Source organism: Vidua chalybeata, assembly GCF_026979565.1.
Source record: "Vidua chalybeata isolate OUT-0048 chromosome W unlocalized genomic scaffold, bVidCha1 merged haplotype SUPER_W_unloc_5, whole genome shotgun sequence".
Lineage (NCBI taxonomy): Eukaryota > Metazoa > Chordata > Aves > Passeriformes > Viduidae > Vidua > Vidua chalybeata.
The window spans coordinates 855,653-879,817 of NW_026530340.1; the positions used below are offsets into that span (position 1 = coordinate 855,653).

Here is a 24,165-nt window from a genome sequence, read left to right on the forward strand (position 1 = left end):
GCTTCACTTGCAGCAGCAGCAGCAGCAAAAGCAGCGAAAGCAGCGAAAGCAGTGACTTTGACGACTCCCTCTTGCTCCTCCTCTCCCTCTCTTGCTGTCCCGCAGCCTCTCCCGCTCTCCCTTTCCCGCTGTCCCCTCCTCTCCCAGTCTCCCTCTCCCCCTGCCGGGCCGAGCCATGCCCATGACCCGCCCCCGGCCCCGGGCGGGGCTGCCCCGTCCCCTTCCCCGGCCCCGTCCCCGTCCCCGTCCCCGTCCCCGGCCGTCCCGCCGCGGTCTCGCCCCCGCCCGGCTCTGGCCGTGCTGGCGCTGGCGCTGCTGGGCGGGCATCAGTGCCTGGGGCTGGGGCGGCATCGCCGCCCTTTGGCTCCGCCTGGCCCGAGCCCGGCCCCGGCCCCGACGTGGGCTCCAGTCCCGGCCCCGGCCCCGGCTCCTCCCGGACCCCGCGGAGGACACAGGCGGCGCGGCCGCTGCCGCCGCCTCCGCGGCGGCTTCCCCGGCCCGAGCTCCGCCGCTCGGCAGCGCGGCCGCCGGCCCCGAGCCGCCGCTGTCCCGTTGCCAGCAGAAAACGCCTGGGGATGGCCGGCCCGGGGCGCTCGGGGGGCGCTCGGGGGCCGCTCCTGGCCCCGGGCCGAGCGCTGACAGCCGCGTCCCGCCCGCAGGGAAGGCGCAGGAGGCCCTGCAGGAGCGGTACCGGCTGGGTTCGCTGCTGGGCAGCGGCGGCTTCGGCAGCGTCTTCGCGGCCACGCGGCTCTCGGACGGCGCCCCGGTGAGCGGCGGGGCCGGCGGGGGGCGCAGGAGGAGGACGAGGAGGAGGAGGAGGATGGGGTTGGGCTAGGCGGGGGGCGAGCTGAACCCGCTGCTCTCCCTTGCCCGCAGGTGGCCATCAAAAGGGTGCCGCAGGATCGCATCCGGCACTGGGGCGAGCTGGTGAGTGAGCGGGGCCAGCGGCAGAAGCCGGGCCGTGCCGGGCGGGGATGAGCCGGGGCCCGGCAGGGTGGGAGCTGCCGGGAGCCCTGCAGGGAGAGCGGGCGTGGGCTGAGCGGGGCATGCAGAGCATCCCGGGCTGGCTGAGGGCTTCCCCAGCCCCGGCACGGCCTCAGCCCCACTGACGGCATCGCGCTCCTCCCGCAGCCCGACGGCACCAGCGCACCCCTGGAGATCGTGCTGCTGGCCAAGGTGGCCTCTGGCTGCGCTGGTGTCATTCAGCTCCTGGAGTGGCTCGAGCTCCCCGACAGCTTCTTGCTGGTGCTGGAGCGCCCGGAGCGGTGCCAGGACCTGTCGGGTTTCCTGGCGGAGCGGAGGTTCCTGCCGGAGGAGGAGGCGCGGGGGCTGTTCCGCCAGGTGCTGGAGGCCGTGCGGCACTGCACCAGCTGCGGGGTCCTGCACAGGGACATCAAGCCCCAGAACATCCTGCTCGACCTGGCCACCGGGCGGGTGAAACTGATCGACTTTGGCTGTGGCGCCTTCCTCCAAGACACAGCCTACACCCAGTTTGCAGGTGAGCCCTGCCAGGGGATGCTCCTGGGCATCCCATGGCCAAGCCAGGGTGCAGCACCAGGGCTCCCCCAATTGCAGCTGGGATGGGATTAATGCTGGAGCCAGGTTGATTTGGGTAGGGGTGTGAGGGGGTCCAGCTCCCAGCCCTGCCGACAGCCTTCAGCACCCACTGTGCCCTGGGCTGGGGCTGGAGCTGGGGCAGCCAGCCCAACAAAAACCCCAATGGGGGTAGCAGAGAGGGGGGTCTGACCCCGTGCCCTGGACAGTTTGGTGTGCAGGCGAGGAAGGGCTTGGACTGCTCTGCTCCCCTTGTTTGCCTTGACTTGTTAACATTTTTGGGGGGCTGTGCAGGCAGGGAGTCGAGTGGGTTTCTCCACCACTGGGTGAGTTTTTCTTTTGTGTGTCATGGCTGGGCCTTCCCAGGGTTTCTGCTGCCTTCTTTCAGCACCAGTGGCTTCTTTTCCAGCCCCGAGTCTGTACACAAGTCCCAGGTGCTGGCGAGAGGGCAGCGGTCACCCCGTGTGCCACTGGGGCAGCCCCCACATGCCCAGGGGTGCTGGGACCAGGCTCTGGGAGCAGCAGCATCCCCCTGCTGAACTCTGTCTGTGTTCCACAGGAACCCTGTCCTACAGCCCACCAGAGTGGATCCACCACCGACGCTACCACGGCGAGGCAGCGACCATCTGGTCCCTGGGCCTCCTGCTGTGCCACCTGGTCATGGGCAAGCACCCGTTCAGGAGGGGCCAGCAGATCATCTGGGGGCGGATCTTGTTCCCACGACGGCTCTCTCAAGGTGGATCCTCATCTCTGGCCACGGGGGCAATACCAGTGCTGGGAGACAGCAGCAGCTCGTGGGCATCCCGCTCTGGCAGCTGCTGAGGAGGTGGCACAAGTCCTGCTCTCCTGCTCTCCTCCAAACAGAGAATCCATGGGGAAGTTCAGGCTCAGCTCTGGGCACACCCAGCATGGCCTGAGCATGGGAACGGGGGGAGCAACTTCTCCAACTGACTGGTGATTCCTGGTTTCTCTCCCCAGAGTGCCAGGATGTCATTAAGAGGTGTTTGTCTATGCAGCCCTTGGACAGGCCATCCTTAGAAGAGCTTTTCCACGATCCTTGGGTGCAGGGTGTTCCTCTGCCCTAGAGGATGGGAGAGATCCACGTGTACAGTTGGACCCAGGGGCCTGGCAGGTAACAACTCCACCCATCTCTTGGCAATCAGTGGCAAAGCCAACCAGACAGGTTTTGTGCTGCCTGTAGCTCTGAGCAGGTGTCAGCAGAAGGGAACACGCAGCTCTTGGGCTGGAGCTGAGCTGGACACCTGGTGTGGCAAGCACTGGTGGCCACCATCCCCCGGGTTTTGCTTGTCCTGGTTCCCTGACAGCTGGGGCCCTGGGCAGAACCCTGACAGCCTGGTCTGGCCCCAGGGAAGGAGAAGGAGCCCCTGGAGAAGCTGCACCAGGTGGGGCTGCTGCTGCTGGAGACACCAAGGACAACCTCAAGGATGACAACCTCTTCTTCGGCCTGGCCAGCTGAAGATGATGGACTTGGATTCTGGCACCTTCTCCAAAGCCAGGCTCCACAGGGAATTTGCAGATGAGTCCACACGCAGGGGGATGCTCCCAGATTTGGGCATTGCTCAGCCTGGCCGGGAACCAAAGGTTCCCCCTTTGCTGGGGCGGATGCAGCTGATCCTTCAGTCGGCTGCCCAGCTGCTTTTGGCAGGGCTGGGGGCATGGGCTGGGGTGGGTACGAAATGGGAGTGGGCTCCTGGCCCTGCCAACAGCCCCCAGCACCCACCGTGCCCCGGGCTGGGGCTGGGCTGGGGCAGCCAGCCCGACACAAACCAACCCCCATGGTGGGAGCAGAGGTGGGACTCCAGAACCTGTGCAGGGGCTGCTTTGCTTTGCAGGCAAGGAAGGGCTTGGGCTGCTCCACTGTCCCTGTTTGCTTTGGGATCAGCGTTATTTTGGGGGGCAGTGCAGGGGGAAGGGAGAAAGCCTGGGCTTCCCTCACCTGTGGGTGGGTTTTCCCTGGCATGCAGGGGTTGGGCCTTCCTCAAGCCCCTGACAGAGATAAGATTTTTGACCTTTTTTCTTGTTCCCCTTTTTGTCTGTAATCTATTCTCCATCATTTGTTTGTTTTTCTAGAGGAAGCGTTCCAGGTGGGGTCCAGTCTGGATGGGGAAGTGCTTGGGAGGAGCTGTGGCGTGGATGGGCCATGCCCTTGGAGAAGGCTGAGGACATCGTTTGGGACCAGCTTTTCTTCCAGCGGGGGATGGCGTCAGGTGGGTCCCGTCTGCTTGGCATGGTGGGATCAGAGCTTTGGGGAGATGGCAGCGAGCACAGGAGCATCCTGCTGCGGGCAGCTGCTGAGGGCTGGATGTGCCGTGGCTGGCTGCAGGCTGGGCACATGTCCTGCCCTCCTGCTCTGCTGCCAAAGGCAGCAGTGATGGGCAGCTCTGGGCACCGCTCTGGGCATGGCCAGCATGGCCTGGGCACCGCGGGCGGCTGGGACAAGGGGACAGGAGCCTTCAGCTGACGGGCGCTTTCTGCTTTCTCTCCTTGCAGCCGGGCTCTGCGGGTGCTGAGGCTGCTCTGGGCTCTGCCAGGGCTCTGCTGGAGCTCAGCACCGGGCCAGAATCAGCCAAAGAAGAAATTGTCTGACCTGCAGCACAGACTTGCTTGAGCATTTCAGCAACACAGCTCAAGTTTGCAGAGTGTACACCTCCAAGGGAAAACATGCCACCACCCAAAAAATAAACTTGTTCAATAGCTTCTGAAATGAAATCAATCTGGGATGACCCCAAATGACATTTTTCAGCCCTTCTCTGAACAGTTCTCTCCCCCACCTGCCTTTTACTTCCCAACTTCTCCCTCTTTTCCCCCAGTGAGTTCCCAGCCCATGGCAGTCTCCATCACACTGCTGCCTTCCTTGGTGCCCCTCACCACAAGGAAGGCCGAGCCCCAGGCTTAGGGACTCATCCTGGCACTGGCTGAGGAGCAGCAATGTCTCAGAGGTCTGGTTGGATTTTAGTGTCCTTCAGAGCTGCTCTCCAGCCCTCAGCTCTCCTCACTGCTGAGTTCCCACTCCCTTTTCCTTGTCTTTCCAGCAGAAGGAGCTCTGTGAATCCCATTGAGCCTCGCCACCCTTCCCAGCCCACGCACCCACCTCAGTTAGGCTGAAGCTGCAGCTTCTCTGTCTCCTCTGGCACACCAGTTCAGTCCCCTGTGCGGGGAGCCCCAGCCCCAGAGCACAGCACTCAGCAGTGCAGTCCGGGCTGGAGCAGCTGCCCTGCAGCCCTGGCTTGGCTCTTGGTGGCAAGGGAATGCTCCCTGTTTGCAGCTGTCCCTGCAGGATGGCCCCAGGGCAGAGCCCAGCCGGGCTCCCACTGCAGCCCTGAAGCTTGGGGCAGACAGGGGTCCCAGAGCTGAGGTTCATGGGGAGCACCCGCAGCTGTGCCTGGCACTCTGTTGCCGTGTGTCACAGTGCAGGCTGGCTTGTACTGGGTGAATGGACCAGCCCCTGCTTTGACTGACAGGGGCCTCGCCCATCACATCTCTCCCGAGGCTGCAGGCATTTCACAGGCCAGAATCTGAAGGGGTGCAGAGATCAGTCCAGTGAAATTATCCAGACTGGCTTTTTCAAAGGCCCTTTAGAAGGAAGGGCTTGAGCACAAAGGCTCTCTGTTTGCCACATGAACATCGGGCTGAGTTGTCTCTTTGGCTCCATCCCACTTTCCTCCCCGAGCCAACGTTACCCACTCCCTCCCACATCCCCCCCGTGCCTTCCCACTGCCTTGTCCTGTCAGGGCTTTCACAGCCCCTCATCCCTTGGTGGCTCCGTCCCCTCAGGGTCTCCCCCAGCCCGGCCAACCTGCCCGGCAGCAGTGTCACAGCCCCACAGGAGTTCCTGAGGAGCCCCATCCAGAGGCACCTCGGAGCCCTCAGCAATGCAGCCAGCAACACACGGGCAGGAGGACACAGATGGCCGTTCCTGCCTGGGACAGGGCTTGTGGCCATCTCCAGGCACCGGTCTCACAGGCATCCCTGGAACTCCAGCCCCTGCCCACCGGCTCTGTTGGCAGCACAAAGGCTTCAGCAGAACCACCAAAGGCCAAGGTCCCTCTGGCCATTTTCCCTGCAACCCTGCACACCTGGGCAGCTTGCTGAGCCCAGGCACCCTTTTTTCCCTCTTCCCCTATGCCCTGCAGAGAATGGGCAGCAAAAGAAAGATCCTGGGAGTCTGTCTATTACTACACATCCTATATTTATATGCTAAAGAAAAGCGAAAAGAAGGAAGGAATAACCTTGAAGAAATGAAACATTCCCGCTGGCTCAGGTGGCCCCAGCAGACAGAGCCTCTGGGATCAGCACTCTGCACAGCTCCAGCAGCACAGCCAGCCGAGCCCCAACAGACGAGGCCGTGTCCTCCGTGCCCTGCGGAGCTGATCATGCAGGCTGTCCAAGATGGAATATCCAGCTCTCTCTACTGCCTGGAGGACGTACAGCGTTTGAATTGCCAGGCTTCCAGCGGCGATGCTGATGTCATTTGCCGTGCCTTCAAGGGCTGAAAGAGAGAGGAACAGAGCTTCCTGCCCTTCTCATACACCTGGTTTGCAAATTCATCAAGAGGATTCAGGAGGAAGAGACCAGCACCATGGGCACAGGGCTCAGAGCATATTCACACACCTTCAAAGCCAAGACCTGTGCTGCCCTGCTGGATATGCTCATAGAGGAGGGGTTTTGTAATACAAAGCTAACAAGAAAAGTCCAGCTAAAAGCTACTCCATCATCTCCTCCCAATTCAAAATTTCTTTTTCTAACATATCATGTCCTAGACTGTCTCTCTTCTACTACAAATCGAGGAGGAGTAATATTTTACAAAGCCCTCATTTCCCAGGAAAGGGTTAAAAGTTCCAACTCCCTAGACAGCTGAAATCTCTGCCCAGCATTCTCCACTCCCACACTGAGCATCATCCCCCCTCTTTCTCCTTCTCCTCTTTCCAGGTGCCGTCAAGCTCTCTGTCTCTCTCCCTCTACAAGGGAAAGACAAAAGCATCTCCGTTTCTCTCCACCCTTCTGTCTGCAAAAGCCAGCTCAGTTCCAAACCTTCAGTCCCCTCAGCTTACTTAAACAAAACCACAGAGCTTCCCCTCCCCCACCCAGCCCATAGCTGAGCAAGAGAGAGTCTGCACTCTCTAACCAGAAGGAAAGAGAGAGCTCCCCTAGAAGTTCTTACTTTTAACCCTCTGTGTTCTCAAAAGAGTCTCCATACTTTCAGTAGTCACTCCAAGTACCAATATCCAAACCTGACCACTAATTAGTTTGACCCAACTTCCTAAAAAAAAATTCACTTCCATATCAAACCACAAAAATAACCAAGGAGACCGTTGTGACATCATGGAACCTTGTGGAACCAAAGCTCCATGGTTACAGTCCAGAACCAAGGAGTCCATTGTGACTTCCTGGAAACTCGTGGAACCAAGGGTCCGTTGTTACAGTCCTGAACCAAGGAGACCATTGTGACATCCTGGAACCACGTGGAACCAAGGGTCGGTTGTTACAGTCCGGAACCAAGGGGACCATTGTGACTTCCTGGAACCTCTTGGAACCAAGGCTCCATTGTTCCAGTCCTGAACCAAGGAGACCATTGTGACATCCTGGAGCCTCGTGGAACCCAGGCTCCATTGTTCCAGTCCAGAACCAAGGAGACCATTGTGACATCCTGGAACCTCGTGGAACCAAGGCTCCATGGTTACAGTCCAGAACTGTCATGGTTTGACACTGGTGCAATGCCAGTGCTCTCATGAAAATACACTTTCTTAAATAAATGCTGTGAGATGTTTATTAGGAACAGGGCAGAGCAGGCCTAAGCTTATTAACAAAGGAAAAAAACTTTATCAAACTACTCCTACAGAAGACACACACACTAAATCTAGGATGAAGACCCTCTAAAACACCCCTCCTCCTCCCAATTTCTAAAACGACCACCATGAAACATCACCCGGGATTCCTGATTAAATTACCGCCCTTCAGATAATCAATACTCAGTTTATTAAGGTAGAGAAAAGTCTCTTTTGCACCAGAGACACCACCCCCCCCCCCCAGGAAACACAATTGCCACTTCCTGTGTTTCCATGTCACACATGGCAACTGCCTGGAGAAAATCTGCCAGTGTCACACTCTCCTTTCCATGGCACAGTGCTCTCAATACCGTGCATGGACAGACTGCCCACAGGGCTCCTTTAAGGATGCTTTGCTATGGAGCAAAAGAGACAACAGTTCAGCTTCTCATCTTGGGACCACAGTCCCCCCCATTTTCCCCTGGGGCCAAGGGTCCAAGAACAGAGATCATCTTCTTCCTGAAGACAGAGGGCACCACCATTCTCTCTTTAGCTTTCCTCTCTTCTTGCTATTCTTGTGCTGGTTGTTGCTGAAGCAGGTCTCCTTGGGTCACCACTGCATCCCCCTAAAATGCAGTCTCTATTGCAGGAGAATTTGCTTTAGTCTATGGCTAACAAGAAAAGTCCAGCTAAAAGCTACTCCATCATCTCCTCCCACCTCAAAATTTCATTTTCTAACATATCATGTCCTAGACTGTCTCTCTTCTACTACAAATCGAGGAGGAGTAATATTTTACAAAGCCCTCATTTCCCAGGAAAGGGTTAAAAGTTCAGACTCCCTAGACACCTGAAATCTCTGCCCAGCATTCTCCACTCCCACACTGAGCATCATCCCCCCTCTTTCTCCTTCTCCTCTTTCCAGGTGCCATCAAGCTCTCTGTCTCTCTCCCTCTACAAGGGAAAGACAAAAGCATCTCCGTTTCTCTCCACCCTTCTGTCCGCAAAAGCCAGCTCAGTTCCAAACCTTCAGTCCCCTCAGCTTACTTAAACAAAACCACAGAGCTTCCCCTCCCCCACCCAGCCCATAGCTATGCAAGAGAGAGTCTGCACTCTCTAACCAGAAGGAAAGAGAGAGCTCCCCTAGAAGTTCTTACTTTTAACCCCCTGTGTTCTCAAAAGAATCTCCATACTTTCAGTAGTCACTGCAAGTACCAATATCCAAACCTGACCACTAATTAGTTCCACCCAACTTACTGAAAAAAAAAATTCACTTCCGTATCAAACCACAAAGAGAACCAAGGAGACCGTTGTGACATCATGGAACCTTGTGGAACCAAGGCTCCATTGTTCCCGTCCAGAACCAAGGAGACCATTGTGACATCCTGGAACCTCGTGGAACCAAGGCTCCATGGTTACAGTGCAGAAACAAGGAGACCATTGTGACAGTGCAGAACCTTGTGGGACCAAGATTCCATTTCTATGCAGTGAAGCTTCATGGAACCAAGGAACCAGTGTGACACAGCAGGGCTGCATGGAACCAATAGTCCATAGAGATACTGTGGATCCAAGGAGACCTTGGTGATGCTATGGAACCTCATGGAACCAAGGGGCCATTGTGGCACAGCAGAATCTCTTGGAATCAAGGCAACCAGCTTAGGCTATGGAACCTCATGGAGCCAAGGGGCCATTGTGACATTGTGGGGCCTCACTGGAACAAAGGACATGGTTGATAGGACAGAAGCTCCTGGAAACTATGGGACATTGTGACACTGCAGAGCCTCATGGAACCAAGGAGACCCCTGTGACACTGAGAACCTTATGGAACCAAGCAGCCATTTTCACCCTACAGAACCAAGGAGACCATTGCTGACAGTACAAAACCTCATGGAACTGAGGGGCCGTTGTTATACAGCGAGGCCTCGTGGAACCAAGGGGCCGTTGTGACACTGTGGGGCCCCTTGGAACCAAATATTCATGGTGACACAGCGGGGCTGCTTGTAACCAATTGTCCATTGTGATACTGCAGATCCAAGAGAGCGGGTGACACGATGGCAGTTCATGGAACCAAGGGGCTGCTGTGACACACCAAGGCCTCGTGGAACCAAGGAGAGCATTGTGGCAGTGCAGAACCAAGGAGGCCATTTTGAGAGTGCAGAACCAAGGGTCCATTGTTATACAGCAGGGCCTGATGGAACCAAGGGGCCATTGTGAAACTGTGGGGCATAATGGAGTCAAGGACAGCACTGATACTGAAATGTGCTGGATAGAAACCTTCTCACACAGTTCTGAGTATTTGAAAGTAGATATTCTTTATTACATACAGCATGGCAGTCATTTGGCTAATCCTACATCCATTTGAGTGCAGTGAGCATCGAGTGAAGAATTTTTTGCAGACACACTGATTACATATTCATGAGCTACCCCAACTTCCTTTGACTTTATTTGACATAGTTGCACCCCTTATCAGAAGTCTTTATGTGGTTCTTTGGGGTTTGTCTCCAACATCCAGTGTCCTTTTTAGATGGCTGTTCCTCAACTCCTGCTTTTGAGTAAGGGCAATATCATTGTTTTGCATAACTTCTGCTTTGTCAGCCTTGCAGAGCAGAGCTGGCATCATGCTTGTGCTTTGCATGAGTTACATCCTTTATCTGTTTCTCCAAGGTTGTGCTGCTCTGTTCTACTACCCTCATCAAGTCCCCCTTTTTCTTGAGACTCAGTTCCTTATGGGCACCGGTCTCTCAATATCTCTATTTTGTTTTATAGTGTAGGGCACTATAACACTGAATTGTGATGCAAGCTAAATCCATACAGCAATTATTGTGGTGACCATTATAAACAGATGTTTTAGCCAAACCCAGCTGGGTAACCATGAAGGAAATTTGGTCCAGATTTCTTTAAATCCCCAGGAGGTTTCATCTTGAGCTGTGCATTGAAAAATTTTTAAACTATAACACTCTGTCCCAAAGTCAGTTCTTTAGCTTTCTGGATGAAGAGAAGAACAGCTGCTACTGCCCTCAGACAGCCCAGCAGCTCTGGCTGACATTGTCTGGTTGCTGTGAAAAGTAGGCACAGCCCTGCTCCGGTCCCCAGGAACTGTGACAGCACTCCCCGTGCTGGGTTTTGTCTCTCACATGGAAAAAGCAGAACCAATGGGTCCATGGGGTCTGAGACCCCCAAAGCAGGGCCCGCATGAGGGCTCGCTGGAGCTGTGAAAAGGCAGCCCATGCCACACCAGTCCAGACTATAAAGCCCTGCTGAGCTGCCTGAGCTCACACAGAGGCTTTAGCAGCAGCCCATAATTGCTGATGCACAGCTGACATCATCCCACACCCCGAGAAATGCCTGTGACTCTCTCATTGTTCATGGCTGTGGGACTTGCCAAGTTGCTTCTTTTCCTTCCTGTCCCAACCTCCTTTGCCCCTGGAGGATTTTGAATCCCAGGTAGGGTTCTGTGCTCTGGACTGTTTGTACTCTGTATCCACTTAGTCCCAGAAAATTCCACAATGCCACAGTCTGATCCCTGAACTGCTGCTGAGTTTCAGTTTCAGAGATGAATGCCATCTCCAGACTGGAACAAGACTCCAAAGAGGGTTCTGATGTTTCCATTCCTCCAGTTCTTTTGCCACTTGGTTTCCATATATCACGGGGGTATTTTTAAACTCCTGTGGTAGAACTGGCCAAGTCAGCCGGGCTCTTCTCACTGTGTTTGGACTGTCACATTCAGAAGTAAATAGTTCTTGACTTTCACTACTCCAAGAGATACAGAAAAAGCCACTTTCAAATTCTACACTGTCAACCATTTTAATTTTTCACTCTAGGTTGTTAGCAAGGTACAAGGATTTGCTATGGACGGGTGTATATCTTCTACTGTCTCATTTATGGCTCTAGGATCCTGTACCAGCCACTAATCCTCTCCATTTGCCTTCTTAACTGCAAAATAAGGCTATTAAATTTGGATTCATATTCCTTCAACAGGCCTTATTTTATAAATTTTTCTTTTATAAATCTAATCTTCCTTTTCTTTTATAAATCTATCCAAGGGATAATAACCCCTTACAACTTTCTTTTCTCAAAGGGTATTGCTTCTGCCTTACTGGTCCTGCTCAGGGTTTCAATTTGTTTCTCACAGGCTTTGCTTTTCTGGGTCACTGGGGCACCTCTCCAGTCCAGACTACCAGATTTACTGCATCCTCAAGTGATACAGATGGCAGATGGATCACATCTGAAGATTGGAGTGCAAAAACAGAGGCTTCCACATCATTAGATTTTGGAGTAATAACCTGCATTTTGCCATTTTAATCTTGATTTTAGCATTCAGGTTTTCCAATAAATTGTCCAAGGAGAGGCTTAAGTAAATTGAGTAGATACAAAAACTGGGGAGTCACCCATTGTTTTCCTAATTTAAAATCAATGGGCTGGAAAAATGGCTGAGTTTCATGATTCCCTGTTGCACCAATGATTGTTATAGAATCATTACTCAAGTTTCCTTTTACTGTATTTAGCACAGAGCAACCAGCTCCTGTAGCCACTAAAAATCCTAACTCCTCATTGACCTCCTCATTGTCCCAGCTTAGCTGTGACCGGATGTTCTGCTGGGAAAGAATCCTCTGGTCCCCCGCAGTGACCATCGGTGATGGCCACGAGAGGGGAGTTTCATGCTGTACCTGCGGACAGTCCCTTTTCAAACCCCTCTCTTTCTTACAGTGTGCACATTGATTAACAGCAAGTCTCTTTTCTTCCTTCCTCTGCTCTTCTTTGATGAGCCCTCAGGGGAAAGATTGACTGAATTGTGGAATAACTCACTTTGGAAGAGTGTCCTTTGCAACAGAGCCTTCAACTGCATCAAATGCGGCTTCACTTACAGCTGTTCCGATTGCTTCTGATAATCCGCCTGCCCTGTGGTCTCTGGAGTGTGGAAGCATCCTATGGAATTGGAATTTGCTCAGTTTTACTCAGCTGTGCGGCAGAAGCTGCTACAGGGGGGTCTCTGAAGCAGTCAGAGCCTCCACCCAGGGTGGGGATCACTGCATTTATGCACAAGAATCGGCCTGGGCACAGCAGGATCTGCTCATCTCTAGGGCTGCCCCGAGTCCCCTCCTGGAGAGCTCCCAAACATTTCAGTCCCACAGTTAATTTTGAAGGTGACTAATTTGTGCTCATTTTAGAGTTGGTTCATTTTGAGGGCTCTTGACTGAACTCAGTCACTTGGTTTCAAGTTGATGGCCTGTCTCAGACCAGGCTCTCCTCTGCTCTGGGTGGACAATGAGATGGGAGAGCCCTTGGGCCACCCAGGGGACCGATGACTTCAGTGCTCTGGTTGCACATGAACAGAGCTTTGTTTCACTGCTTCAGACCCTCCCTCTCCTCTTCTCCCCTGGCATTTTAAATAATCCTATTTTCAAAGTCATCTGCTCTGCTCTTCTCCATGTTGAAAAGCAAATCAAAAAACCTGAAAAGGAGAACACCAGTCTTTATTGCATATATTTTTCTCATACATCTTTTCTTAGCTGTGTGTTTTGGTTTCAAAACAGAGTAACTTAATTACTTAATTAATCAGGGATTTGAGACTTGAAAAGTGAGTTTCATCTACTCCCCTGCAGGCGCCCAGGAGAATTTGTTTGCTCGAGGCTCCCTCTGTAGCCAGTGGAGACAAGAGAACATTTGGAGGCTGGGTGCTCCCAACTGGCACATAAAACAAAAATTACAAATCTCTTCCTGGCACTTTTCTCTTGCTCTGCACAGGTTCATTTTGCTGCAGACAGGGGACAGCTCAGATTGTGACACTCTGTGTGGATCCATAATAAATTCCAGTCCTCATTTAGAGTACTAAAAATCCAAGTTCTACTTGGTCCCTATTCTGCCCTCCCCATTCCTTTCCTGAAGAGACAGAGAGGAAAAAGCTGTGGAAGAAAGCAGAGGGTTGCAAAAGAGATACTTGGGATTGCTTCTTTTGGAAGCAACAGTTCCTCAGGGACTCCTGGTCCAAAGGCAAGTACTGAAAAGTAGAAACAAGGAAGTTCAATGCACAGATTTGGTGTAATTTCACCGTTTAGTGTTTGTGCTGTAGATGAGAGGTGTTTGACGCATGGGTGTGACAGATGTTTGCAGTAGGTCTGAGTGAGCTGGGAATTTCCCAGGAATGGGGGGAAATAGCCAATAGCTCCTTAGAATCCTCTGTTCTGGTGAAAGAATTCTTTGGGAGTGTTTGGAAAAGGTAGAAAGAACACAATAAAATCTCTGAGGTCTCTACCTGAAATGGGAAAGAGAACAATCAGGGTGTGAGAATTGTTTGAAGCACAATCTCTATGCTCTATAGCAAGAGTGCAGGAAAAGAAAGCAGCAGGATAGAAACGTTTGTCCAGACTGTGAAATGATCCCACTTGGTTTTGCCATGTTCCTGTCTCAGCAGGATGAGCTGGAATTCAGCATGGGACCAGAAAATGAAACAGCAGTTACTGAGTTCATCCTAGAGGGTTTCCCAGAGCTTGATCCGAGACTGCAGGTATTTTTCTCTCGGGTCCTTCTGCTCATGTACCTGACAACAGTGATGGGGAATGCAACCATCATTTTCCTCGTGTGTGTGGATCACCAGCTGCAAACCCCCATGTACTTTTTCATCAGCAACCTGGCCTTCCTGGAGATCTGCTTTACATCCTCCACAAGCATCAAATTGTTTGTGATGCTGAGCTCTGGTCAGAACACTCTCTCACGAAGCAGCTGCTTTGCCCAAAACTATTTCTATTTTGCCCTGGGCTGCACAGAGTTCATCCTGCTCGTTGTCATATCCTTTGACCGCTATGTTGCCATCTGCCAACCTTTGCTCCATGCTGCCATCATGAAGCCTCAGCTCTGTGTCCACCTGGTTGTTGCTGCTTGGGTCCTCGGCTTTGCCCTGCTGAGCTACCGGCTGTTCTTCCTCTCGGAGCTGTCTTTCTGTGGCTCCAAGATCCCCCATTTCCTTTGTGACAACCCCCCCTTGTTCAAACTGTCCTGCTCTGACACCAGCCTGCTTTGGAAAATAGACTCTGTCTTCTTACCGTGTGTCGTGCTGGGTTCCTTATGTTTGACTCTGGCATTTTACACCTGCATCCTTTTCTGTGTTCTGCATCTTCCAGCAGCCTCTGGGAGGAAGAAAGCTTTGACTACGTGTTCTTCCCATCTCATCACCTTGTCCATTGCCTATGGGAGCTGCATTGCTCTCTACACGTGTCCTGCAGAAGATGTTTCCTTGAGGACCAACAGAATTGTAGCTCTGCTCAACACAGTCCTGTACCCATTCTTAAATCCATTCATCTACAGCCTTTGGAACAAATCTGTGATCCTGGCCCTGAACAAATCCATTGCCAGGGCAAGAACAAAGCTTTTCCCCTAACCATGGTGCATTTCTGGAAAGCCATCCCAAGAATCTGATGCCATCTGTTGCACAATACCAGTGCCTGTGAGTGCAGCCTCCAAACAGGGCTGCCTCAGGAGACTGATGCTCATGCAGGCTTGTGTCAGGTTAAGAGATAAGAGACTCATCTGCACACCCAGACAGGGCACCAACAATGGCAGGAGGAGAAACTCAGTTCATTCTCTGCCCTGGCTGCTCCCAGGCCCATCACTGGAGAGCCCCCAGCTCATTAAGAGCCCATCTCCAAAACAGAGAAGAGCTCAGAGGAACAGTGGCAAGTGACAATCCAAATTACAGCTCCTGAGCAATGGACACCTTGTCCCAGCTCCTTTCCTGGGACAGCCATCAGCCCTCGTGTCCACGTTTGAAACCCCAAAGTCACTGAGAGCAGGTCACCATTTGGACTAAGGGGATTGCTGCCCTGGCGTGTAGGACACGTTTTGGGATGAAGGAGGAGGAGGAGCAGTTTTGGATAGCACAGGACTTGTGGGAAGGTGAGGGGAGGACCCCAACCAGAGCAGTCTGTCCTGTCTTCTCATTAAACTTGAATTCTCCCCCTGTGTGAGCAAATCTCTGTTCTGCCTGAGCATGGGAGCCTGGGGGTGTGAGGGCAGCAGTTGGGGGAGGGCACCAAAGAGCCCACCTGCCAACGGTGCTGGCCACGGAGTGACCGGAGGGACTGGACTTAGGGGTCTGGGGGTGTGGGGTGTGTCTGGTCTGCACCAGCACCTGGAATGGGGCTGTGGGCTCAGGGCTCAGATGCCCAAATGCCTCAGCTGTGAGACTGGAATCCAGGGGAAGCTGCTGAGCAGACGAGTGTCCGAGCACAGCTGTGCAGGGATCCGTGCACAGGTATGACTATGGAATGGGACACACTGGACCAGGATAGTCCCGCTGGGAATGATCTGCAGTTCAGACCAGAATGAGGGTCTGGTCCAACTGCCCGACGCCTCAAAGGGTCACCAAAAGTTAAAGCAGGCATTAGGGCACTGTCCAAATGCCTCTTAAACACGGACAGGCTTGGGGCATCAGCCACCTCTCCAGGGAGCCTGTTCCAGTGCTTGACCACCCTCTCAGTAAAGAAACCCTTTCTCCTGTCCAGTCTAAACCATCCCGGTACAGCTTTGAACCCTTCTCAGATGTTCCAACACTAGATATCAGGGAGAAGAGAAAGGGAAATGCAGGGCAGAGGCGGGGGCAGCGAGATGGGAGTGTGCAGCCTGCAGGGACACAGCAGCAGCTGTGGGACACGCAGGACAAGCTGTGCTGGACATGGCCAAGGGCCCTGGCAGGGCTGGCAGTGCCCAGGAGAAGCCCAGTCTGGGTGCCCCGGGGCACAGCAGGCTCTGTGCCACCGAGGGCTGTCAGGAGACACCTTGTCCTGAGGCCCTGGGGCCTCCTGGCACAGCCCCAGCCAGGCTGGGCACTGTCAGCCCCTTGTCCTGCCCTCAGCATCCCCCCCTAGCCCACATCCCAGTGGCCTCAAGGATCTGCTGGAAGGAGTCCCTGGGGAGCCTTGCTCAGGAATGGCCCTGGGGGCTCCACAATGCTCCCAGGCACTGCAGGTTTTTCAAAGGACTTTGGCTTTGGCTTTTGCCTTGCAGTCTCTGAGAGCTTTCTGCAATCATGGCGTCCAATTATCTGCTGTAATTAGTCCCTGGAGAGGCTTTGTCACCAACAACACTCAGTGGGGCTCATTAATGCTTCAAGGTACTTCAGTTCTTTTAAGGTACTTGGTGTTTCCCTTTGGATACAGACTCTGTGAGAGGTTTGTGCAATCATGGCCCCAATTATCTGCTTTAATGAGTCCCTTGAGAGCTTTGTATTGACTCTCAGTGGGGCTCAATAATGCTTTGAGATACTCAAGATTTTTAAGGTACCTTGGATTTTCCTTTCCACACTGAGAGGTTTTTGTGCCATTTTGAATCTCTTGAGAGGTTTTTGTGCCATCTTGGCCTCCAGTTCTCTCCTCCAAGGGGTCCATGAGGAGCCTGTGTTAGGGATGGACCTCAGTGGATCCCATTTACGCTTTGAGACACTTTGAGGTTTTCATCTGACTTGGACTCCTGGAAAGGTTTGTGCAATCTCCTCTCGGGCCCTGAGGTTCCAGGGCTCAGCTCCAAAGGCACCACGGGGCTCATTAGGATCAAGCAAGTCCTGACAAACCTTGGCTGTGCCTAGATTTCTCTCTGGCTTAGGGCAGTTCATCAGTAAGCTTTCCTACTGCAATTATGGAGAAATGTTTCAAAGAGCTTCTAAAAAAGCCACATTCCTGTTATAAAGGATTCATTTTATTCCTGTTCTTTTGTGAGAAGATATGACTACAGCATTCTGTGACTGATATTGATCCAGGGTCTTTCCTAACGAGGTCTGGCCTGCTCAGAGAAGCTGTGCCTTGAGATGTGACGCAGTGGGGACAACTTTGCTCCACATTCCCCAAGCCCATCCTGTCTCTCCTCACTCACCTGAGACCTGCTTTGCTCAGAGAAGTGGCTGTGCACAGCCAAAGAGGGGTTTTCTTCTTCTTTTTCAAGCAATATAAAACTCCTGAGTTTCCCCACTGAAAACAGACACCCTCCTCCAAGGCTGTGCCAAGCCCGAGGTGCCTCCAAGGTGTTTCCCCTTCCCCAAAGCAGAACCATGCAAGGAATGATTTAGACACGCAGGAATTTCTGCAATAAACACAAATGCAGACTTGGCTCAGGGCAGAATTTGACCAGCTCCTGGAGGCCAGAGCAGCTTGGAACTCCAAAGCATCCAGTGGGTTTTTGGGAGGTGTGGGAGTGACCCAAGAGTGAGGGAAGGGAAGTGCAGAGAGCCCTGGAAGTGCTTCTGTGCAGACAGGCTGTGGGGAAGGGCACTGCAGAGCTGCCCTGGGCCAGCTGTGAGGGTGGATCATCATCCCAACCTGCCCTGGGCCATTGCAAGGGGCTGTGGCCACGGTCACTGCACTGACCCCACGGTGCCAGCACATTGCTCAGGGCTGCTGTCAGTGCCCAGAGCCAGAGGGGATCCCGTGCTGGGGCCTTGTGCCATGGCCACCTGCCCTGTGCCGCGCTGGCCGCTCAGGCGCCGCGGAACCAGCAGCAAAGGGCAGTGCCAGGGCCAAAGGCCAGGTCAGCCAGACAGAAAGGGGCCGTGCTGGGCACTGTTTCCATGGCAGCCCTCACTGGGGGTGACACCTGGGTCACCTGTGCTGGCACTTGCCATGGAAACCCCTGGCAGGCACTGATGGCACAGACACTGGCACTCAGACACTGCTGGGCCGGGTGCTGAGCACAGGGCTGAGCACACAGAGATGGTTTTGTTCTTGCTGAGCTCCCCCTGAGCCAAGGCCTGTCCTGCCCCTCGTCCGGCCACGCTGGGGAGGGGCTGGGGCTGTGGGGAGCTTGGCAGGGGACACAGCCAGCACAGGTGACCCCAACTGAGCCCGGGGATACCCCAGACCATCGGACATCCTGCTCTGTGTATAAAGTGGGGGAACAAGGAGGAAGGGGGGACATTTGGAGTGAGGGTTTTTGTCTTCCCAGGTAACACTTGGCAGGATGGGGCCATGTTTCACCAGAGAGCAGGTTCAGCACCAAAGACACAGACAGCAACCTAAGAAACTGTGTCATTTATATCATGCAAAACAGCAAAGAATCACAAAAGGATAAGCTCAGCAAAGCACATTGTCATTAGCAAAGTATTCCAAAAGGAGCAGCTCAGCAATGCACCCACCCATCACTACCCAAGATTGCCTGCAGTGATGAAGAAAGATCCAGCCCCAGTCACCCTCAGGCTTTGCCATCCCCCAGATCCAACCTCTCTGTGAGAGGGCCCAGCTTTTACACTGTTAAACGAACAAGCTGACATCACTGCTAGTGTGGGAACTTGTGGTTTCATTCTCCCGTTTGCTTTCTCCCAAAGCCTGGCCAGGACTCAAGGAGGAACCAAGGGAGGTGACTTTGATCCTACAGCCCCAAACAAAGCCAGATGGGGCCTTGTCCTGCTTCTAAATACAGGAAGAAAAATACATCTTTCAGAAAGGAACAGATACATAGATCCTATTGCTAATAAGACTTTGTTAATGAGCGGGCACAAATATAGCATTTGGTTTGAAGGTTCATGTGGAGCTCAGCTTTGGCCCAGGGCCTGTTCTTCAGGCCTCAGTCAGGGCCTGGTGCTCAGGCCTTGCAACTTCAATCAGTGCTTTGATCTATAGAGGAGGTACAAGGTTCATAACAACTCTTTGGATAACAGAGCTTAGATTTAGGTGTTATGCATAAAGGCAGTGTCTCTTCTTCTTCAATTAAGTGTTGTTCAAGTTCATTACTCAGAGCTATCATTTGATTCCTTTTAAAACATGCCTAATTAGATGCTATTCTCTCTTCTTTATCAAATGCCCCTTTTTTTCTTGAGACTGTGTCTCTTTTTAGACAAGTCTCCATTTTCAGCATGAAGTGTCACAACAACTCGAATACAGAATCATAACACACCAAGTGCTCACACTGCAAGGATCACAGTGACTGCATGAATTCATTTCACAGCAGCCTCCAATTTAGAAGCCAATCCCACCATGAAGAATTTTCTTCTTGCTGCCACTCTTCTGCTGATTGTTCTATTGAGCAGTTATGGAACCAAAGTGTCCTGGAGGAATCTGGATTCCTGTTCCTGTACTGTTAACTCTCATTTGCTTCTGATTTATCCTAACTAATTGCAATGCATGAAGGTCCAGCCCTGCAGCCTCTGGGCTGGCCCTGCCAGGGCCATCACAGCCAGAACAATTTCCCAGGCAGTCCAAGTCTCACTGTCCATGGCTCAGGGGCTCCCTGGGCAGGCTCAGGGGCTGCCCCCGGGGAGCGCGGGGCTGGGCGCGAGGGCGAGCGGGCAACGGACAAACGGACACGGGGACAAACGGCCCCGGAGCTTCAGTTGCTTCAGTTGCAGCGGCAGCAGCGGCAGCAGCGGCAGCAGCGGCAGCAGCGGCAGCAGCGGCAGCAGCGGCAGCAGCGGCAGCGAAAGCAGCGAAAGCAGCGAAAGAAGCGGCTTTGTCGACTCCCTTTTGCTCCTCCTCTCCCTCTCCCGCTGTCCCGCAGCCTCTCCCGCTCTCCCGTTCCCGCTGTCCCCTCCTCTCCCGGTCTCTCTCTCCCCATGCCCGGCCGGGCCATGCCCCCGGCCCGCCCCCGGCCCCGGGCGGGGCTGTCCCGGCCCCGGCCCCGTCCCCGTCCCCGGCCGTCCCGCCGCGGTCTCGCCCCCGCCCGGCTCTGGCCGTGCTGGCGCTGGCGCTGCTGGGCGGGCATCAGTGCCTGGGGCTGGGGCGGCATCGCCGCCCTTTGGCTCCGCCTGGCCCGAGCCCGGCCCCGGCCCCGACGTGGGCTCCAGTCCCGGCCCCGGCCCCGGCTCCTCCCGGGCCCCGCGGAGAACACAGGCGGCGCGGCCGCTGCCGCCGCCTCCGCTGCGGCTTCCCCGGCCCGAGCTCCGCCGCTCGGCAGCGCGGCCGCCGGCCCCGAGCCGCCGCTGTCCCGTTGCCAGCAGAGAACGCCTGGGGATGGCCGGCCCGGGGCGCTCGGGGGGCGCTCGGGGGGCGCTCGGGGGCCGCTCCTGGCCCCGGGCCGAGCGCTGACAGCCGCGTCCCGCCCGCAGGGAAGGCGCAGGAGGCCCTGCAGGAGCGGTACCGGCTGGGTTCGCTGCTGGGCAGCGGCGGCTTCGGCAGCGTCTTCGCGGCCACGCGGCTCTCGGACGGCGCCCCGGTGAGCGGCGGGGCCGGCGGCGGGCGCAGGAGGAGGAGGAGGAGGAGGAGGAGGATGGGGTTGGGCTAGGCGGGGGGCGAGCTGAACCCGCTGCTCTCCCTTGCTCGCAGGTGGCCATCAAAAGGGTGCCGCGGGATCGCATCCGGCACTGGGGCGAGCTGGTGAGTGAGCGGGGCCGGCAGCAGAAGCCGGGCCGTGCCGGGCGGGGATGAGCCGGGGCCCGGCAGGGTGGGAGCTGCCGGGAGCCCTGCAGGGAGAGCGGGCGTGGGCTGAGCGGGGCATGCAGAGCATCCCGGGCTGGCTGAGGGCTTCCCCAGCCCCGGCACGGCCTCAGCCCCACTGACGGCATCGCGCTCCTCCCGCAGCCCGACGGCACCAGCGCACCCCTGGAGATCGTGCTGCTGGCCAAGGTGGCCTCTGGCTGCGCTGGTGTCATTCAGCTCCTGGAGTGGCTCGAGCTCCCCGACAGCTTCTTGCTGGTGCTGGAGCGCCCGGAGCGGTGCCAGGACCTGTCGGGTTTCCTGGCGGAGCGGAGGTTCCTGCCGGAGGAGGAGGCGCGGGGGCTGTTCCGCCAGGTGCTGGAGGCCGTGCGGCACTGCACCAGCTGCGGGGTCCTGCACAGGGACATCAAGCCCCAGAACATCCTGCTCGACCTGGCCACCGGGCGGGTGAAACTGATCGACTTTGGCTGTGGCGCCTTCCTCCAAGACACAGCCTACACCCAGTTTGCAGGTGAGCCCTGCCAGGGGATGCTCCTGGGCATCTCATGGCCCAGCCGGGGTGCAGCACCGGGGCTCCCCCCTGTTGCAGCTGGGATGGGATTAATGCTGGAGCCAGGTTGATTTGGGTGGGGGTGTGAGGGGGTCCAGCTCCCAGCCCTGCTGACAGCCTTCAGCACCCACTGTGCCCTGGGCTGGGGCTGGAGCTGGGGCAGTCAGCCGGACAAAAACCCCCATGGGGGTAGCAGAGAGGAGGGTCTGACCCCATGCCCTGGACAGTTTGGTGTGCAGGCAACGATGGGCTTGGACTGCTCTGCTCCCCTTGTTGGCCTTGGCTTGTTCACATTTTTGGAGGGCTGTGCAGGCAGGGAGTAGACCGGGTTTCTCCACCACTGGATGAGTTTTTCTTTTGTGTATCATGGTTGGGCCTTCCCAGGGTTTCTGCTGCCCTCTTTCAGCACCAGTGGCTTCTTTTCCAGCCCTGAGTCTGTACACAAGTCCCAGGTGCTGGTGAGAGGGCAGCGGTCACCCCGTGCGCCACTGGGGCAGCCCCCACATGCCCAGGGGTGCTGGGACCAGGCTCTGGGAGCAGCAGCATCCCCCTGCTGAACTCTGTCTGTGTTCCACAGGAACCCTGTCCTACAGCCCACCAGAGTGGATCCACCACCATCGCTACCACGGCGAGGCAGCGACCATCTGGACCCTGGGCCTCCTGCTGTGCCACCTGGTCATGGGCAAGCACCCGTTCAGGAGGGGCCAGGAGATCATCGGGGGGCGGATCTTGTTCCCACGACGGCTCTCTCAAGGTGGATCCTCATCTCTGGCCACGGGGGCAATACCAGTGCTGGGAGACAGCAGCAGCTCATGGGCATCCCGCTCTGGCAGCTGCTGAGGAGGTGGCACAAGTCCTGCTCTCCTGCTCTGCTCCAAACAGAGAATCCATGGGGAAGTTCAGGCTCAGCTCTGGGCACACCCAGCATGGCCTGGGCATGGGAACAGGGGGGCAACTTCTCCAACTGACTGGTGATTCCTGGTTTCTCTCCCCAGAGTGCCAGGATGTCATTAAGAGGTGTTTGTCCATGCAGCCCTTGGACAGACCATCCTTAGAAGAGCTTTTCCGCGATCCTTGGGTGCAGGGTGTTCCTCTGCCCTAGAGGATGGGAGAGATCCACGTGCACAGTTGGATCCAGGGGCCTGGCAGGTAACAGCTCCACACATCTCTTGGCAATCAGTGGCAAAGCCAACCAGACAGGTTTTGTGCTGCCTGTAGCTCTGAGCAGGGGTCAGCAGAAGGGAACATGCAGTTCTTGGGCTGGAGCTGAGCTGGACACCTGGTGTGGCAAGCACTGGTGGCCACCATCCCCCGGGTTTTGCTTGTCCTGGTTCCCTGACAGCTGGGGCCCTGGGCAGAACCCTGACAGCCTGGTCTGGCCCCAGGGAAGGAGAAGGAGCCCCTGGAGAAGCTGCACCAGGTGGGGCTGCTGCTGCTGGAGACACCAAGGACAACCTCAAGGATGACAATCTCTTCCTCGGCCTGGCCAGCTGAAGATGATGGACTTGGATTCTGGCACCTTCTCCAAAGCCAGGCTCCACAGGGAATTTGCAGATGAGTCCACACGCAGGGGGATGCTACCAGATTTTGGGCATTGGTCAGCCTGGCTGGGAGCCAAAGGTTCCCCCTTTGCTGGGGCGGATGCAGCTGATCCTTCAGTCGGCTGCCAGGCTGCTTTTGGCAGGGCTGGGGAGATGGGCTGGGGTGGGTACGAAATGGGAGTGGGCTTTCAATCATTTGCTGTGTGTTTTTCTAGAAGAAGCGTTCCAGGTGGGGTCCAGCCTGGATGGGGAAGTGCTTGGCAGGAGCTGTGGCGTGGATGGGCCGTGCCCTTGGAGAAGGCTGAGGACATTGTTTGGGATCAGCTTTTCTTCCAGCGGTGGATGGCGTCAGGTGGGTCCCGTCTGCTTGGCATGGTGGGATCAGAGCTTTGGGGAGATGGCAGCAAGCACAGGAGCATCCTGCTCCGGGCAGCTGCTGAGGGCTGGATGTGCCGTGGCTGGCTGCAGGCTGGGCACATGTCCTGCCCTCCTGCTCTGCTGCCAAAGGCAGCAGTGATGGGCAGCTCTGGGCACCGCTCTGGGCACGGCCAGCATGGCCTGGGCACCGCGGGCGGCTGGGACAAGGGGACAGGAGCCTTCAGCTGACGGGCGCTTTCTGCTTTCTCTCCTTGCAGCCGGGCTCTGCGGGTGCTGAGGCTGCTCTGGGCTCTGCCAGGGCTCTGCTGGAGCTCAGCACCGGGCCAGAATCAGCCAAAGAAGAAATGGTGTGACCTGCAGCACAGCCTTGCTTGAGCATTTCAGCAACACAGCTCAAGTCTGCAGAGTGTACACCTCCAAGGGAAAAGATGCCACCACCCAAAAAATAAACTTGTTCAATAGCTTCTGGAATGAAATCAATCTGGGATGACCCCAAATGACATTTTGCAGCTTGCTCAAGCTGTAGCTCAGCCCTTCTCTGAACAGTTCTCTACCCCACCTGCCTTTTACTCCCCAACTGCTCCCTCTTTTCCCCCAGTGAGTTCCCAGCCCATGGCTGTTTCCATCACACTGCTGCCTTCCTTGATGCCCCTCACCACGGGGAAGGCTGAGCCCCTGGCTTAGGGACTCATCCTGTCACTGGCTGAGGAGCAGCAATGTCTCAGAGGTCCAGTGGGATTTTAGTGTCCTTCAGAGCTGCTCTCCAGCCCTCAGCTCTCCTCACTGCTGAGTTCCCACTCCCTTTTCCTTGTCTTTCCAGCAGAAGGAGCTCTGTGAATCCCCTTGAGCCTCCCCACTCTTCCCAGCCCATGCACCCACCTCAGTTAGGCTGAAGCTGCAGCTTCTCTGTCTCCTCTGGCACACCAGTCCAGTCCCCTGTGCGGGGAGCCCCAGCCCCAGAGCACAGCACTCAGCAGTGCAGTCTGGGCTGGAGCAGCTGCCCTGCAGCC

At 55.6% G+C, this 24,165-nt stretch overlaps 4 protein-coding genes and 1 pseudogene across 5 annotated transcripts in view; 4 read left to right on the top strand and 1 right to left on the bottom strand.

Annotated features, from left to right (window-relative positions):
* Window positions 1–24,165, top strand: part of LOC128782907 (zinc finger protein 345-like) — a 258,868-nt pseudogene that overhangs the window by 212,852 nt on the left and 21,851 nt on the right.
* Window positions 1–24,165, bottom strand: part of LOC128782965 (olfactory receptor 14A16-like) — a 177,160-nt gene that overhangs the window by 61,014 nt on the left and 91,981 nt on the right. The gene's annotated exons all lie outside the window — the stretch shown is intronic.
* On the top strand, window positions 13–3,015 carry LOC128782922 (serine/threonine-protein kinase pim-1-like). 2 transcript variants are annotated; one of them, XM_053933454.1, is made up of 6 exons: window positions 13–766; window positions 877–927; window positions 1,132–1,498; window positions 2,114–2,290; window positions 2,533–2,686; window positions 2,880–3,015. In XM_053933454.1, exons 1-5 carry the CDS (start codon window positions 176–178, stop codon window positions 2,637–2,639), a joined length of 1,293 nt encoding a protein of 430 aa, XP_053789429.1. In that variant the 5' UTR covers window positions 13–175; the 3' UTR covers window positions 2,640–2,686; window positions 2,880–3,015. The 2 variants fall into 2 exon arrangements, with proteins under 2 accessions (XP_053789429.1, XP_053789430.1); XM_053933455.1 differs by having other exon boundaries at window positions 2,923–3,006.
* Window positions 13,703–14,783, top strand: LOC128782935 (olfactory receptor 6M1-like). The gene has a single exon (XM_053933495.1). The coding sequence runs from the start codon at window positions 13,711–13,713 to the stop codon at window positions 14,710–14,712; it is 1,002 nt and encodes a 333-aa protein (XP_053789470.1). The 5' UTR covers window positions 13,703–13,710; the 3' UTR covers window positions 14,713–14,783.
* On the top strand, window positions 16,360–22,709 carry LOC128782901 (uncharacterized). The gene is made up of 7 exons (XM_053933415.1): window positions 16,360–16,379; window positions 19,445–20,465; window positions 20,576–20,626; window positions 20,831–21,197; window positions 21,814–21,990; window positions 22,232–22,385; window positions 22,622–22,709. Exons 1-6 carry the CDS (start codon window positions 16,360–16,362, stop codon window positions 22,336–22,338), a joined length of 1,743 nt encoding a protein of 580 aa, XP_053789390.1. The 3' UTR covers window positions 22,339–22,385; window positions 22,622–22,709.

Coding starts and splice junctions, on each gene's coding strand:
- LOC128782922 (XM_053933454.1), top strand. CDS start 176: ATGCCCATGACCCGCCCCCGGCCCCGGGCGGGGCTGCCCCGTCCCCTT. Junction 928..1,131: donor TCCGGCACTGGGGCGAGCTG/GTGAGTGAGCGG, acceptor CTCCTCCCGCAG/CCCGACGGCACCAGCGCACC. Junction 2,291..2,532: donor CCCACGACGGCTCTCTCAAG/GTGGATCCTCAT, acceptor TTCTCTCCCCAG/AGTGCCAGGATGTCATTAAG.
- LOC128782935 (XM_053933495.1), top strand. CDS start 13,711: ATGATCCCACTTGGTTTTGCCATGTTCCTGTCTCAGCAGGATGAGCTG.
- LOC128782901 (XM_053933415.1), top strand. CDS start 16,360: ATGGCGTCCAATTATCTGCT. Junction 20,627..20,830: donor TCCGGCACTGGGGCGAGCTG/GTGAGTGAGCGG, acceptor CTCCTCCCGCAG/CCCGACGGCACCAGCGCACC. Junction 21,991..22,231: donor CCCACGACGGCTCTCTCAAG/GTGGATCCTCAT, acceptor TTCTCTCCCCAG/AGTGCCAGGATGTCATTAAG.